Genomic DNA, 14,926 nt, shown 5'->3' with positions numbered 1-14,926 from the left:
GTCATACATGAAAAGGGTGAAATGTAAGACAAATAGTTGCAACATTCCCGTCTAGGTTTCTGTCTACACTAATGAACGAATCTGACCCCGCATTTTCCCCATGCAAAACAAGCGTGAGACAAAGGGAGCCTTGTGTCGTCATCCCCACATATTAGCCTGGGTAACCTTTGACAAATGCCATCTCGTTACGATAATCATGTTTGAACGGTCCCGTATGGTTAAAATTATCCAATAAATTTATCATGTCTGCCAAGGCTGTCCCATCTCGGCCCTAAATGACTGTTTTACCAGAAAAACGGCACAGGGAAAACGAGAGGATAGACTAGGAGAGATGGGATGGTCATTGGTAAAATAGGGACCAACTAATAATGATGAGAAATATGTATCTAAAGCCAAGAAACTGCTTCTGCTTTGAAAATATGAAATGGCCGCCTTACTTCACAGTGAAACACACGTTGTTCTTGATGTTTGTAAAGGCATGGTTACCTTGTCCTGTCTTTGGCTTTCTAGTGGGGAAAGTGAATGATATGACAGGAAAAGAACCATAACACAAGGACCAAAAGGGATGGTCTTTCAAAGGTGAGGAACCAAATGTATCTCATGCAGAGTATGCAGAGCCTGAGATAAGCTATCTACTTTTCAGATGCACTACATATACAAAAATATGTGAAGAAATTGGTGGATTCGGTTATTTCAGCCACACTCGTTGCTGACAGGTGTATAAAATCGAGCACACAGCCATGCAATCTTAATGTATAGAAGTGGCCTTAATGAAGAGCTCAGTGACTTTCAACGTGGCACCGTCAAAGGATGACACCTTTCCAACAGGTAAGTTCATAACATTTCTGCCCTACTAGAGCTGCCCGGTCAACTGAAAGTGCTGTTATTGTGAAGTGGAAACGTCTAAGCGCAAAAACGGCTCACCTGAGAAGTAGCAGGCCACACAAGCTCACAGAACGGGATTGCTGAGTGCTGAAGCGCGTAGCGCATAAACATTGTCTGTCCTTGGTTGCAACGCTCACTACCGAGTTGCAGATTGCCTCTGGAAGCAACGTCAGCACAAGAACAGTTCATCGGGAGCTTCATGAAATGGTATCCATGGCCAAGCAGCTGCACACAAGCCTAAGATCACCATGAGCAATGTCAAGCATCGGCTGGAGTGGTGTAAAGCGCTCTGCCATTGGACTGTGGAGCAGTAAAAACGTGTTATCTGGAGTGATGAATCACACTTCACTATCTGGCAGTCCGACGGATGAAAATGGGTTCAGCGGATGCCAGGAGAACGCTACCTGCCCTAATGCATAGTGCCAACTGTAAAGTTTGGTGGAGGAGGAATAATGATCTGGGGCTGTTTTTCATGGTTCGCGCTGGGCCCCTTAGCTCCAGTGAAGGGAAATCTTAACGCAACAACATACTGAGATGTTCGACAAGCAGGTGTCCACATACTTCTGGTCATCTAATGTAGTTTCTCACATGACCAAAAGAAACCTCAAAGAATTTGCCTGTGCGACTTACTTAATCGTGTCATATGACTGTTTAATTTTCCAGTAATCTTCAATTTTCTAGTTCAAAACCGTAGGTGGTCATCATGCGATTATCAATTGAATTAGGAAATAACTTAACTTCAATTGTGTTGCCATGAATGACCCTTCCATATCTTTGATAATGTATTCCAACCCTCACTCTTGGCCTTCATATCTGTAAATTGCATCTACAGTATCTACTCGAATATGAGGCGAGTTGTCTCTTGCTACAGTTTGGTTCCACTTTAGACATTTCATTTGCTTTATCTCATGACTTCTCTCTCATAATTTGAGTGAAAAAGACAAAGAAACCTTTTACAATGCTTCTAACAAATGTAGCCTTATGGTCTGGGTCTTCAGGTAAAATCATTTTTGAACAGTTCTCTCTTGTGGTTTCGCTCCAAAGCTATATAAATACATATATATAAACTCCCAGTAATTTATTAGCTAAAACACCAATGTTTCGGCATCACTGTGCATTCTCCAGGACCTCTACACTAAATAATTTTCTCTGGGTGTGCACCAGCTTATGCTTTTCATTTGCTCCAAAGCTAACACACTAACTAGCCTGCATCAGGGGATGGAAAACGTAAGGTTGTCCTCCTAGCTTGGCTATAGCCACAACCAATGTGCCAAGCTTCCACTGAGAATACCACCCGAATACCAGCCTCTAAAAATGAGCGTCAAAGCAAACTTATGCCCTTGTCAATCTCCCTCCCACTATGCAATCTATTGCTCTTGGCTGCTAAACAAGGACACGATTCAGAGTAGACCTGGTAGAATGCCTGATTTAAAAGGGGAATTCATTTGAAAATGTGTTAGTTCGAGACTGAGGTTGAACCTCTGCCATCACGAACAAAAACTTCAGCGGCTGCACCTTTTAGTGTTATATCACCCGGTCAACCCGGTAGTCGTGGAAATGTTGTAGCGGCAAACTTGACAGTTTCCAGTACTTTGGATGTGTGTATATTTAAGGCCCACATTAAAGTGAGGATGGGCGCTTGAGGTAGGGCTTTTAACAACACATCTAGGATCAGATTACTTTCACCATTAGGTGCATAAAAAATATATGTAACCCTTTATCAGTTGTTAAGGGCAACTTCTACTTACCCCTATGCGCAGCACAAAATCTGGCGGGAAAATCCGACCCGACAGAGAAAATTAAAAACAATGAATACAGTTGTTCTCAGGCAGGCTAGAGGCTCAATATTGTTACTGTTGTATCACAGTGGATGACCACTAGCAACTTATTGGAGCTTTTGAACATACAATAAAATGTATACAAAAAGTTACATAATTCAGCTTTAATTTAGAAAATGTTATATACTTTTCTTTCAGTGTGAAAATGTGGAACAGGTTGTGTAGATCTGTATATTTAAAAAAAAATGTAATCCCTTTTTAGATTTAATTGTAAGGCAGCAAAATGTGACAACTGTACAAGGGCTGTGTATGCATAATATTTACATTTGACATTTTAGTCATTTAGCAGGTGCTCTTATTCAGAGTGACTTACAGTTAGTGCATTCATCTTAAGATAGCTAGGTGAGTCAACCACATATCAGTCAAATATACAGGATACGAACATTCCATTCCGGCTAAACAATGAATATACACTCTATATCTGCCAGTTTATTATGTACATGACCACGTTCATGAAAATGGATCACTCCTACAGACACGTGGCCATGGCTTGCTATATAAAGCAGGCAGATAGGCATGGAGGCATTCAGTTACTGTTAGATTGACCGTTAAAATGGGCAAAATGAGTGACCCAAGCGACTTTGAGTGTGGTATGATCGTCGGTGCCAGGCTCGCCGGTTCCAGTATCTCAGAAATGACAGTGTCTAGTGTTTTGTCGAGAATGGTACGACAAAAAAATAACATCCAGTCAGCGGCAGTCCTGTGGGTGAAAACAGCTCATTGATGAGAGAGGTCGAAGGAGAATGGCAAGAATCTTGTAAGCTAACAGGTGGGTCACAAACAGATGGGCTATTGCAGACAGGCGACCACATCGGGTTCCACTCCTATCAGCTAAAAACAAGAAGAAGCAGCTCCAGTGGGCATGGGATCACCAACACTGGACAATTGAGGAGTGGATAAACATCGCCTATTATTACTGGCCGAGATGTTGACAGCCTTAGCCCAAAAACTACACATGTATTGAGTGTTAGACTAACAGGACACTATGTTGAATGACTGGAAACATCAAACTGAAATTAAAGATATTTTAAACTCGCCTCTCCTCCTACAGAGAAGATTACTTCCTGGTGCCTGGAGTCCAAGTATTAGATGAGCTATGTGTTGAAGTTGAAGCTTTAGGGAAAAATGTTCAATAGTTTTATGGGTTTACTTTGGGTGTTGCTTTTTACTTAAAACTTTATAGTGATTACACAGTTTTCGATAAATACTGTATGTTTACCTTGGGCATTTCATGTGAGTGACATACATGAGCATTTGTGAGGACCCTGTGATTGTAGATGATGATGAGGCCAACGATCTAATGAACAGTGTGTAAGTATGAACTGTATTTGCGTGACCTGATACATGTCCTTGCATATAGATGGATGAGAAAAATTGACCTATAGTTGAAGTTTGTTATTTACAACTGTATGTTGGTTTTACAGTATAGACTGCGAAGACAAGCCCTAGGTACCTTCTGATGACCAGTGGGAGACTTCCGATGAGTATTTGGAACCAGAGGACAACCGCTCCGATGATAGCTCCGCTAATGGTTATGTTCCCCCAGTTTTTATGTGGTACGTGTCACAGTATGAGTTTCTCTTTCTGTCCAAGGTGGACAACAGTTTCCATACAAATATAATTAGATGAGGCAGTGTCTGTCACGGGCGTTGTAGTGAACAGACCAAGGCGCAGCGTGTTGAGTGCTCATCTTTCATTTTGAATGAAAGCACTTCACAAAGAAAAACAAACGACAGCCAAACAGTTCTGTCAGGTATACTAACACACTAAACAGAAAGCAACCACCCACAAAACCCAAAGGAAAACAAGCTGCCTAAGTATGGCTTCCAATAAGAGACAACGAAAGACACCTGCCTCTGATTGGAAACCATACTCAGCCAAACATGGAAAATGAAGCATAGAAATAGAAAACTAGAACAAATTCCCCTAGAACCAAAAAAAAACAAAACACACAAAACAACCCCCCTGCCACGCCCTGACCATTCTATTATGGCAAATGATCCTTTTCACTGGTCAGGACGTGACAGTACCCCCCCCCCCCCCCCGAAGGTGGAGACCCCGACTGTACCCCAAACAAAAACCCCACAAAAACAACCCCAAACCTAAAGGGAGGGAAGGGAGGGTGGCCACCGTCTAAAACGGCTCCTGTGCTTCACCCAGGCCCTTCCGCCAATCCTCCAGCTACGGAGGTGGCTCCGGCTCCGGGCGTAGCCCCCGTTCTGCCCTGCCGACCACCGCTGGAGGATCCGGGCTGCGAACCGCCGCTGAAGGCCCTGGGCTGCGGACTGTTGCTGGAGGCTCCGGACTGGGAGGCGTCGCTGGAGGCTCCGGACTGGGAGGCGCCGCTGGAGGCTCCGGGCTGAGGGGCGCCGCTGGAGGCCCCGGGCTGAGGGGCGTCGCTGGAGGCCCCGGGCTGAGGAGCGTCGCTGGAGGCTCCGGGCTGAGGAGCGTCGCTGGAGGCCTCCTGCGTGGAGCTGGAACCGGTCTCCCCGGAATGGGGAGACTTACAGGAGACTGAGTGCGCAGAGCAGGCACGGGGCACACTGGGCCGTGGAGGCGCACCGGAGGTCTGGAGCTCAGGGCTGGCACACCCCGTCCTGGCTGGATGGTCACTGTAGCCCAGAGGACGCGTGGCTCTCGACCTTTGCCTCTCCTGAGTCCGTCTGGGAGTTGCAGCGATGGGACAAGACTAACTACCAATTGGATATCACAAAAAGGGGTACAAAAAGAAGCTTGCCAGTATGGGCCTAAGCCTGTGTTCCTGGTCTTGACCTAAGCATCATCTCTTTTATGAATGACTTCTGATCATTCCGGAGTGTACCAGGCATTCGATCTCCATTTATCCACAAGACATCTGAAAAAATGCTCAAAGCTAAACCAGGTTCAGGGATAGCTGTAATACAATCAAGGTCACTAAAATAAAGATCATGTAAAAAAAGCCTGTTCACTAAAGTTTTTAAAGTTCCTCTTAGTGATGAAACAAGGTTAGTAATGCATTTTCACATCTTGTCACGCCCTGATCTGTTTCACCTTTCTTTGTGATTGTCTCCACCCACCTCCAGGTGTCACCTGTTTTCCTCATTAGTCCCTGGGTACTCATTCCTGTGCTCCCTGCTTGTCTGTTGCCAGTTCGTCTTGTTTGTCAAGTCAACCAGCGTGGTTTTCCCCGTTCTCCTGCTTTTGCCTTCTCTCTGTTTTGCTAGTCCTCCCAGTTGTGACCCTTGCCTGTCTGGACTCTGAACCCGCCTGTCTGGACTCTGAACCCGCCTGCCTGACCATTTCTGCCTGCCCTGACCTCAAGCCTGCCTGCCACTCTGTACCTCCTGGACTCTGACCTGGTTTTGATCTTTTGCCTGTCCACGACCATTCTCTTGCGTACCCCTTGGATAATAATAAATATCAGAGACTCAAACCATCTGCCTCCTGTGTCTGCATCTGGGTCTCGCCTTGTGTCCTTATACATCTCTGACACAGACAACTGGGTAATAGTCACTAATATCCAGTGGGGAAATCCAGCTAGTAACATATTTATCTGGAGTATTTGTTAAAATAAGATCAATCAGAGTTAACTTTGAAGGATCTTAAGGGTTGGGCCGTGCAGGCTTAGTCACCAGCTGGTTTAGATCATTACAAGTCTTAGATTGTCTGAAGACTCCATTTCCCAATCAGAATTTAGGTCACCCAGGATAATAACATCTGATTTAGTAAAAGAAGACAACAAAGCACTCCTCGAAGCATTCCTCAAGTGCACAAAGGTTAGCAATGGGGGGACCCCTATAACAGTTATGGATACATTTTACTTCAGACAAAGGCTTAAAGATATTAGCTCTTATTTCAGTGAAGAGAGAGAAATAATTTTTTATAAAAAAAATCTACAATACTGATGACGCATCAGCTCCTAGAAAGATATTACCACATATGGCTTCAAATATTGATGCGGCTTACCCAATAATAATAATAATAATAATAATAATAATACACTAAATCACAGATTTGCACATCAAGAAAAATATTTAGATAAATTACAGTAGCCTATTATTAGCGAAATAGAACTCAATCGACTGAACATTAAATGGATTTCAATATGATTGAAATACATTATATAGATCTATAGCCTTTACTGTATTTATATTTTAATGCAGTTATCTCTGTCTTTATTTTAAGAATATATTTAGGCATATCCTTCACTTGTGTAACAATTGCAATGACATTGGCAACTTTGTATTTGTAGTCAACTTGGTTGTGAAGTTATCGGTGGTCACAGAGAGCTGGATAAACATCTTTACTCTATGTTTAGCAGAGATCTTCTGAATACAAAGTGAAGGGCAAAAAAGCATCTAACGACGTACTCCGCTGTTCTACAAGTGGTCTGAAGCAGTCGGTAAATAACGAGAATTTTCAAGTGCAACTTCAGTAATAATGATTTTGGGAACCAGCTCAGAGATTTAATGATGGACCTACAAAGGTTATTCGCCTTAAGATGATATTGGGAAACAAGGCCATGTGCATGATCTTCTGTGACCTTTTGATCCAGAATTCGGACACACAAATTGATATATCCCAGCAATGGTAAGGCCTACAGACTTGTGCTTCTGAGAGTCAGTTGTATGATTTGAGCTTTAGTTCAGTTTTTATTAATACATTTAACCCCCCTAACATCCTAGCAATGGGAGTATAATAGTAAATCTGCAGGATGGTGATTTATCTTGACAGACATACTGGGAATAGATAATGACTAGATAACGGCTAACAAAATGGATGCCAGCATTCTAACCTGTAGTTTTATGTCCTGGATATCTTTTTGTTTGTGTACAAGGTTAAGTGGGTGGTGTATTGAAGTGAATGATGTGAGTGTGTGGCAAAGGTCCTCACGTGGATGGAGGTCCTCCATCCATGAACGGGCACTCTTTCACAGTCTTCAAAATGAATAAAGTGTTTGATGTCACAGTACTGGAGAGATTCACTGTACTAAGACTTGACAGTAATGTGTGGCCTAATGGATGAATGAATAACAACTCTAGTCCTAGTAAAGTGTGTACTGTATGTGTGACTTTTCTTCTCTGTTTTCATCATAAACTGACCTCTTCATTCATCACTAGTGTTTGTGTGAGAAAGATCTTTGTATAGGAGTGGGGGACTGAAAGGAAAACAAACTTCAGATCATTTCTCAGCACTTTCTGCTTCTCAACTGATCATGTGAAACAAGAAGAGGTATATCTCTACATCTGGACATGGCTATTTTCAAATCTCATAACAAAAATAGCAAATATGACATTCAAGTTCCTCATTGCTTTTCATCCTGACTTTAACGTCATATCACAGTAAGACAAAATATGGACCATAGAGGTAATCCATTCATTCTGATAAACAAAATAACTATTTATTTTCTGAAATGGTCCGATGAGACATTAAAGTTCCTCATTGGTTTTCATCCTGACTGTTTTAGCGCAATGTCACAGTGAGTTGAAATATGGATTACTTTAGGGGCTGGGAATATACTATATGAAGTTATTTCAGAACAAGAAACTTGAAACTTATGAACCATTCTGGTCTAGTTTACTTGAAATATTGTCTGACTGATTTGTAAATGTTGACACAATATAAGCTACAGAGGTAAATGTGTGTATCAATCAATGGCAAATCTATGTATCTTCGATGAACTAAACAATGGGGCTTTCATTCTCTTGTATTCTTACTCTCACCATAAGGGGAGACAGCATGGCAAAGTGTGTTAATCTTTACTTTACAAGGCTTCGTAAACACTCACATAGATTTCACACACTCGGAAGAAGGCATAGCAGCGTTGTTAATGCATACTTTTGTGGTTTTAACTGTCTTTGTGATCAAGATAATGAGGTACTTTGATTTGCACAAAGTGAGGAGTGCCTGAGTATCATTCTAATATGACTCACATAAATGTTCCTCTGCTGGTAGCGAAGGTACAGGTTGTGCATGATGGCCCCGTCATGAAGGTCTTCCAGGCTGGCCATATCCTCCACTCCCCCTGAGCTGCTGGGGTGCATGGGCTGCACCTTCTGTCTGGTGAGGGCATTCTGCTTGTAGGTGTACACCTGGTTCAAAACACAGAGGGTAGGTTGTGAGTGGACAGTTCACTAAACATTCTCCTTTACAACAATTATCCGGAATACTTGTTCATAATTGATTTCATGTCATATGGTTCTATTGAAGTCACCAAATGGGTGAACATCTTTTGAAACAGAGGATTTAATTTTGTCTTTATTGATTTATTCCTTGTTTTACCAGGTGAGTTGACTGAGAATACATTCACATTTACAGCAATTACCTGTGGAAAGTTACAAAACATAGTAAAAATACATAGTTAACATACAAAATACATAAGCAAGCAAAAACACACAAAAATATCAAGCATAGAATCATAAGAAACAAACACATTCTTCCCTAAAAAGGTCCTCACACAGCCGTCTGACCTGCCTCAGAGGCACTAATTCATCCACTTTCAGCAAACTCTGTACACCATTCCACAAGCAAGGTAGAAAATAGCTAAAGGCTAACCTAACTCTATCGAGATGGAAGGGATCTCCAGAGTTAGCCATCCCTTAGACCGTGTCTGACAGCTTGTATTTCCGTAGGTTAACAGAGAAGCTAGGTACGGAGGTAGGTTATGCATCAGGGCTTTATAAACAACAAGTGTGCAATGCATCGATCAACCAGACTTCAAAGAGGGCCAGCCTACTTTCTGATACAGAGTGCAGTGATGTGTGCTGAAACTATCACCCGTAATAAAGCACAATGCACTACGATAACTGCATCCAGTGGCTTCAAAACAGTGGCATCTGCATTCATATTGACGATATCACCATTGTCACCATTGTCCATTTGTTTTCTGCTATTTAAGGAAATGCATGACCTATTCCCATAAAAGCCTATTTTAATAATTAACTTCTAAATTAACTAACTCATCTACATGATTTTTGAAGGAAAGCCTATTATCAATCCAGATGCCTGGAAATGTATAAGTGGGGACACAATCAATGAGGGCACCATCCAATGTTACATATGCATAAATCATCAGATATATTTTCACGTGATTTAGAAAATAGCATATACTTGGTTTTACATACATTAGGAGAATATTCAATCAACGTCACACCAATCATACAGAGCAAATGGTTGCCATATTCTCGGAATATAAGATATTAATGCTCCAATGTTTTATTAGAACGTTGCAAGAATATTCTGTCATGGTCCCCTGGAGGTTTTTGTCTAGTTCCTGACTTGTTTCCGGGGATGTCCATAAAGACTTTTTTAGGACGTTGCCTGATGGCCCTAAAGAAACATTCTCCCCCCCAAAATATGTGCCTCATTACACATCACCGCTTGTTACTGTTGCTAAGCCCATCAAAGCCCTGATTGGCGAACCACTGATCCATTCCCAGCTCTTTGTCTGTTGACAAGGTTAGGGAAACGGACACACACACACACACACACACACACACACACACACACACACACACACACACACACACACACACACACACACACACACTATAAAGCATTTCAGTATAAAGCATTTGCAACTTACAAATTTGACCCACATGATTTCATTTTGTTCATTTAAACAGTTGTTATAATTCAACATGTCCTCACCTAGGAATTGAACTCACAACCTCTTGGTTCACAGCATTTCAATCTTTCTTTTACGCCACCATGTCTGGGTAAAATACTGATTTCACCTGTATTGCTACACTTTGCACTTAAAAGTAAATCTCAGCTCTATTAAAAGTACACTCAGGAAAAACGATTTTATTTATCAGTGTATTTGTTTTTTCTTTATTAAAAGTTGTATTAATTCAGGTCAGCCCGATTGAGACCAGGGTCTCATTTACAATGGTGACCTGAGTACAAACAATTTCACAATCAAGAAAAATGTACATTCCAAACAAAACAAGAATAATATATACACTACCATTCAAAAGTTTGGGGTCACTTAGAAATGTCCTTAGTTTTTAAAGAAAAGCACATTTTTTGACCATTAAAATAACATAAATTGATCAGAAATACAGTGTAGACATTGTTAATGTCGTAAATCACTATTGTAGCTGGAAACAAAAGATGTATGGAATATCTACATAGGCGTACAGAGTAGAGGTCGACCGATTATGATTTTCAACGCCGATACCGATACCGATTATTGGAGGACCAAAACGCCCGATGCCGATTAATCGGCCAATTATTATTTTTATTTTTTTAATATGTATATACACACACACACACACACACACACACACACACACACACACACACACACACACACACACACACACACACACACACACACACACAGCTCTGAAGTGACAACGATACTGAAGAGTCTGCTTAGGAGACAAATACTCTCAACTGTTTGAATAATAAAAATAGAGTTTAAGTTACCTGTGATGAATGCTGAAAATAAAAACTGTAATTTCTATATTCTATTACTATTGTAATAATGGGCATGGTAAGAATTGACTACCAAAGTGCGAGTCATAATTCCCATGACACCTTCTAGCAAAATCTGAAAAGCGGTTCCTTCATTTATTCCATAGGATATTTTTAGATTAACTTAAAATAAGGTCTGTGTTTGGTTTAGGCTTACACCACCTTGCCAATTTTATAACTGTGTAGATATCCATAGGATATAACTCTGATCAATATAAGCGAAGATACATTTTTTTGTAGCGTGGATTTATGAAAATATGTTGACAAACGTTACCTAGTGAGATTTACACGGGTATCAAAACGCCGAGGCGGTTTAAGCACAAAACACAGACCTTATTTGAAGTAGATCAAGACATTCTCTATGGAAGACATGAACGGTAAAATAACGAAGGAACCCCTTTCAAGTTCAGCCGCAAGTTATTACAGGAATTATGACGCGTCGACTATCTCTCTCTAAACCATATACCTTTGACTATTACGAGCCTGCTGCTGCCTACCACCACTCAGTCAGACTGCTCTATCAAATATCAAATCATAGACTTAACTATAATATAATAAACCTATAAATATAATAAATATAATTAATATGGTCAAATCCGGAAACTATCATCTCGAAAACATTCTTTCAGTGACATACGGAACCGTTCCGTATTTCATCTAACGGGTGGCATCCATAAGTCTTAATATTCCTGTTACATCGCACAACCTACAATGTTATTTCATAGTTCCGTAAAATTCTGGCAAATTAGTTCGCAACGAGACAGATTCTGTATACCCTGATTCTGCGTGCAACGAACGCAAGAGAACTGACACAATTTCACCTGGTTAATATTGCCTGCTAACCTGGATTTCTTTTAGCTAAATATGCAGGTTTAAAAATATATACTTCTGTGTATTGATTTTAAGAAAGGCATTGATGTTTATGGTTAGGTACAGTCGTGCAACGATTGTGCTTTTTTTCGCAAATGCGCTTTTGTTAAATCATCCCCTTTTGGCGAAGTCAGCTGTCTTTGTTAGGAAGAAATAGTCTTCACAGTTCGCAACAAGCCAGGCGGCCCAAACTGCTGCATATACCCTGACTCTGTTTGCAAGAGAAGTGACACATTTTCCCTAGTTAAAAGAAATTCATGTTAGCAGGCAATATTAACTCAATATGCAGGTTTAAAAATATATACTTGTGTATTGATTTTAAGAAAGACATTGATGTTTATGGTTAGGTACACGTCGGAGCAAAGACAGTCTTTTTTCGCGAATGCGCACCACATCGATTATATGCAAAGCAGGACAGGCTAGATAAACTAGTAATATCACCAACCATGTGTAGTTAACTAGTGTTTATGATTGATTGATTGTTTTTTTATAAGATAAGTTTAATGCTAGCTAGCAACTTACCTTGGCAACGTAAAGCAGGTGGTTAGAGCGTTGGGCTAGTTAACATAAGGTTTGTCACAACATCCACAGAAGGGGGCGCCTCTCCTCGGTCGAGCGGCGCTCGGCGGTCGTCGTCGCCGGCCTACTAGCTGCCACCGATCTGTGTGTCAGTGTCTATTAGTTATGTCTGTTTTTGTTTGCACCTGTTTTGTGTTTGTCATTAGTGGGGGGGTTATTTAGTCTGTCTGTGTTTAGCTAGGATTTGTGCGGGATTGTTCGTTGTTACGTGTGGTGTTACGTCTATTATCTAGGCATTTGGGTTGTCGGGCTGTGCCCCGTATGCCTTTTTCCGCGGAGCTTCTTTTAGTCATTCTTTCTGACTGTTATGCTCCCAGCTGTATATGAATCTTGCCCGTGGACTTATTAAATTAAGTTTGTTCTCACGGACCTCCGTCTCCTGCGCTTGACTCACTCCTTAAACTGTTCATTCCGCCAGGATCCCGGAGTTGCCTCTACATTGTTGACGTTGAGAATGGTGTTTTGCGGGTACTATTTAATGAAGCTGCCACAAAGAAGTAACATTCAAAAGTTTGTACACACCTACTCATTCAATAGTTTTTTCTACATTGTAGAATAATAGTGAAGACATCAACATTATGAAATAACACATATCGAATCAAACATGTAGTAACCAAAAAAAGTGTAAAATCAAAATATATTTTATATTTGAGATTTTTCAAAGTAGCCACCCTTGGCCTTGAACACAGCTTTTCACACTCTTGGCATTGTCTCAACCAGCTTCATGAGGTAGTCACCTGGAATGAATTTCAATTAACAGGTGTCTCTTCTTAAAAGTTAAATAGTGGAATTTCTTTCCTTCTTAATGCGTTTGAGCCAATCAGTTGTGTTGTGACAAGGTAGGGTTGGTATACAGAAGATGGCCTTATTTGCTGAAAGATCAAGTCCATATTATGGCAAGAACAGCTCAAATAAGAAAAGAAAAATTACTTAAAGACATGAAGGTCAGTCAATCTGGAAAATCTCAAGGACTTGGAAAGTTTCCTCCAGTGCAGTAATAAAATCCATCAAGCGCCATGATGAACTGGCTCTCAGGAGGACCGCCACAGGAAGTAAGACCCAGAGTTACCTCTGCTGCAGAGGATAATTTCATTAGAGTTACCAGCCTCAGAAATGGGCAATTAACTGCACCTCAGATTGCAGCCCAAATAAATGCTTCACAGAGTTCAAGTAACAGACACATCTCAACATCACCTGTTCAGAGGAGACTGTGTGAATCATGCTGCGTGAAGCATGTAGGAGGAGGTGTGATGGTGCTTTTCTGGCGACACTGTAAGGGATTTATTTAGAATTCAAGGCACACTTAACAGCATTCTGCAGCGATACGCCAATCCATTTAGTTTGCGCGTAGAGGGACTTACGTTTGTTTCTTAACCTCTTTGGGCTAAGGGGGCAGTATTTTGATGTCCGGATGAAAAGCGTGCCCAAAGCAAACAGCCTGTTCCTCAGGCCCAGAAGCTAGGATATGCATATAATTGGTAGATTTGGATAGAAAACACTATAATGTTTCTAAAACTGTTAAAACAATGTCTGTGAGTATAACAGAGCTGATATGGCAGGCGAAACCCAGAGGACAAACCACCAACAAAAAAAAAACATTTTCAGCCTACCACTGTTTCCAATGGCTGTCATGTTTATTATGAGGCGAAATCCTCCCAGATTGCAGTTCCTAGGGCTTCCACTAGATGTCAACAGTCTTTAGAAAGAGGTTCAGGCTTGTTTTTGGAAAAATTAGCTAGAATTTGTAGTTTTTCTACGTGGCTCCCATTTTGGCTGTAGTGTTTTCATGCGCGTGGATGAGAGCGCGTTTTGTCGTTTATCTCCAGTAAAGACAATAACGATTCTCCTTCTTAAATTCTATCGTTTATTTACGTATTAGGGTACCTGAGGTTTGATTATAAACGTTGTTTGACTTGTTTGGAAAAGTTTATTGGTAACGTTTGGGATTAATTTTGTATGCATTTTGAAGGAGGGAAACCGGTGGATTATTGAATGAAGCGCTCCAGCTAAACTTACTTTTTGGGGATATAAAGAAAGATTTTATCAAACAAAAGGACCATTTGTGATGTAGCTGGGTCCTTTTGGAGTGCCAAAAGAAGAAGATCTTCAAAGGTAAGGCATTTATTATATCGCAATTTCTGACTTTCGTGGCGCACCTGCCTGGTTGAAAAATGTTTTTCATGCTTTTGTATGCGGGGTGCTGTGCTCAGATAATCGCATGGTGTGCTTTCGCCGTAAAGCCTTTTTGAAATGTGACACAGCGGCTGGATTAACAAGAAGTTAAGCATTATTTT

At 41.1% G+C, this 14,926-nt stretch overlaps 1 protein-coding gene across 3 annotated transcripts in view; it reads right to left on the bottom strand.

Moving 5' to 3' along the window:
- myo10 (myosin X) overlaps positions 1-14,926 on the bottom strand; it is a 290,886-nt gene that overhangs the window by 156,419 nt on the left and 119,541 nt on the right. For all 3 annotated transcript variants that reach the window (XM_029703950.1, XM_029703951.1, XM_029703952.1), the window contains one exon: positions 8,636-8,794. In XM_029703950.1, coding sequence (XP_029559810.1) covers positions 8,636-8,794 — 159 coding nt within the window. The remainder of the gene's footprint in view (positions 1-8,635; positions 8,795-14,926) is intronic.

The sequence above is a fragment of the Salmo trutta genome, chromosome 21 (genome assembly GCF_901001165.1).
Source record: "Salmo trutta chromosome 21, fSalTru1.1, whole genome shotgun sequence".
Lineage (NCBI taxonomy): Eukaryota > Metazoa > Chordata > Actinopteri > Salmoniformes > Salmonidae > Salmo > Salmo trutta.
The sequence above is the reverse complement of the archived record's forward strand: the minus strand, read 5'-3'. Positions and strand labels throughout refer to the sequence as shown.